We start from the raw sequence: 951 nt of genomic DNA, 5'->3' as shown, positions 1-951 counted from the left end.
AACGTAGTCAATACAGAAATGCTAACGTGGTGTTCTGGGGGGAGTACAGCAAATGGCACAGCAGAATTTTGCTGCCCCAGCGAGAGGAAACCAGAGCACAGCTATATTCTATCACTTCTAAATCCGAAGCACCGCTGTATTCTAGTCTGAATACATAATTTAGATCAATTTATTGAAGCAAACTGAGCTGCCAGGCCCTCATGCCTTGCATACCTATGACTCCCACTGATTGAAATGGTAGTGCTGCATGTATTCAAAAAGCTCATCCCCCAACCATTATCTCCTATGTTCATAAAAACCAAACTAATGAGAAACAGATACTGAAAGTCTGAAGGATGCATATCAAAGTATTTGGGGAAAAAAAATAATCAGTGGGCATCTACAAACACACAGTCGTCATTATTGTGCCCTCAGCCCATATCATTAGGAATCTTAGATGCATGCCTTCTATGCACACAATGAGAAAGCAGCCTATCCTATTAATGTTGGATCTTTGCCTTTGTAGAAAAGACAGGGTAAAACAAGGGACAAAAATTCTAATACACTAAAGCAAAATATACCTCATTTAGCCCACAAATTACTTCTTGATTTAGGAGGTGCCTTTAAGGGGAAGGAGGAGGTCCTTCTACCACCCATTGGGTAGTTGTATTTTTTGTATCCTTATGCAACTTTTCTAAAGAAGAGTCTTAAAACTACACTGTCTGGGCTTGCTTAAGTTTTCTTCCTGCTGTTCTTTAAGTACAAAATGAAGGCAGTCATGACTGACAGCACAAGACTAGTTTGTGTCTGGAGAAACAGAGCACTTATCCTGAAAAACAAACCAACCAGCCAACCCCAAGCCCCCAAAGCAGGACCACTACCCATGCACACTGTAAAGGTCTACGAGCGGTATAAAGAACTGAGCACCAGCGGCTCGCAAGTGCTATCTAGACCAAAAACCAACCTTTTCTT

The 951-nt window shown here is 41.5% G+C and overlaps 1 protein-coding gene across 1 annotated transcript in view; it reads right to left on the bottom strand.

Annotated features, from left to right (window-relative positions):
* The window catches only part of AGPAT4 (1-acylglycerol-3-phosphate O-acyltransferase 4), a gene marked incomplete at its 5' end in the record, with an annotated part of 19,567 nt that overhangs the window by 8,814 nt on the left and 9,802 nt on the right, over window positions 1-951 (bottom strand). Inside the window, one exon of the mRNA XM_009709040.1 lies at window positions 940-951. This exon is cut by the window's right edge and continues 67 nt beyond it. Within this exon, the coding sequence (XP_009707342.1) occupies window positions 940-951 (12 nt within the window). The remainder of the gene's footprint in view (window positions 1-939) is intronic.

Source organism: Cariama cristata, unplaced genomic scaffold (assembly GCF_000690535.1).
Source record: "Cariama cristata isolate BGI_N322 unplaced genomic scaffold, ASM69053v1 scaffold16331, whole genome shotgun sequence".
In the NCBI taxonomy this organism is placed as follows: Eukaryota; Metazoa; Chordata; class Aves; order Cariamiformes; family Cariamidae; genus Cariama; species Cariama cristata.
This window is presented reverse-complemented; position numbering and strand designations above follow the sequence as displayed.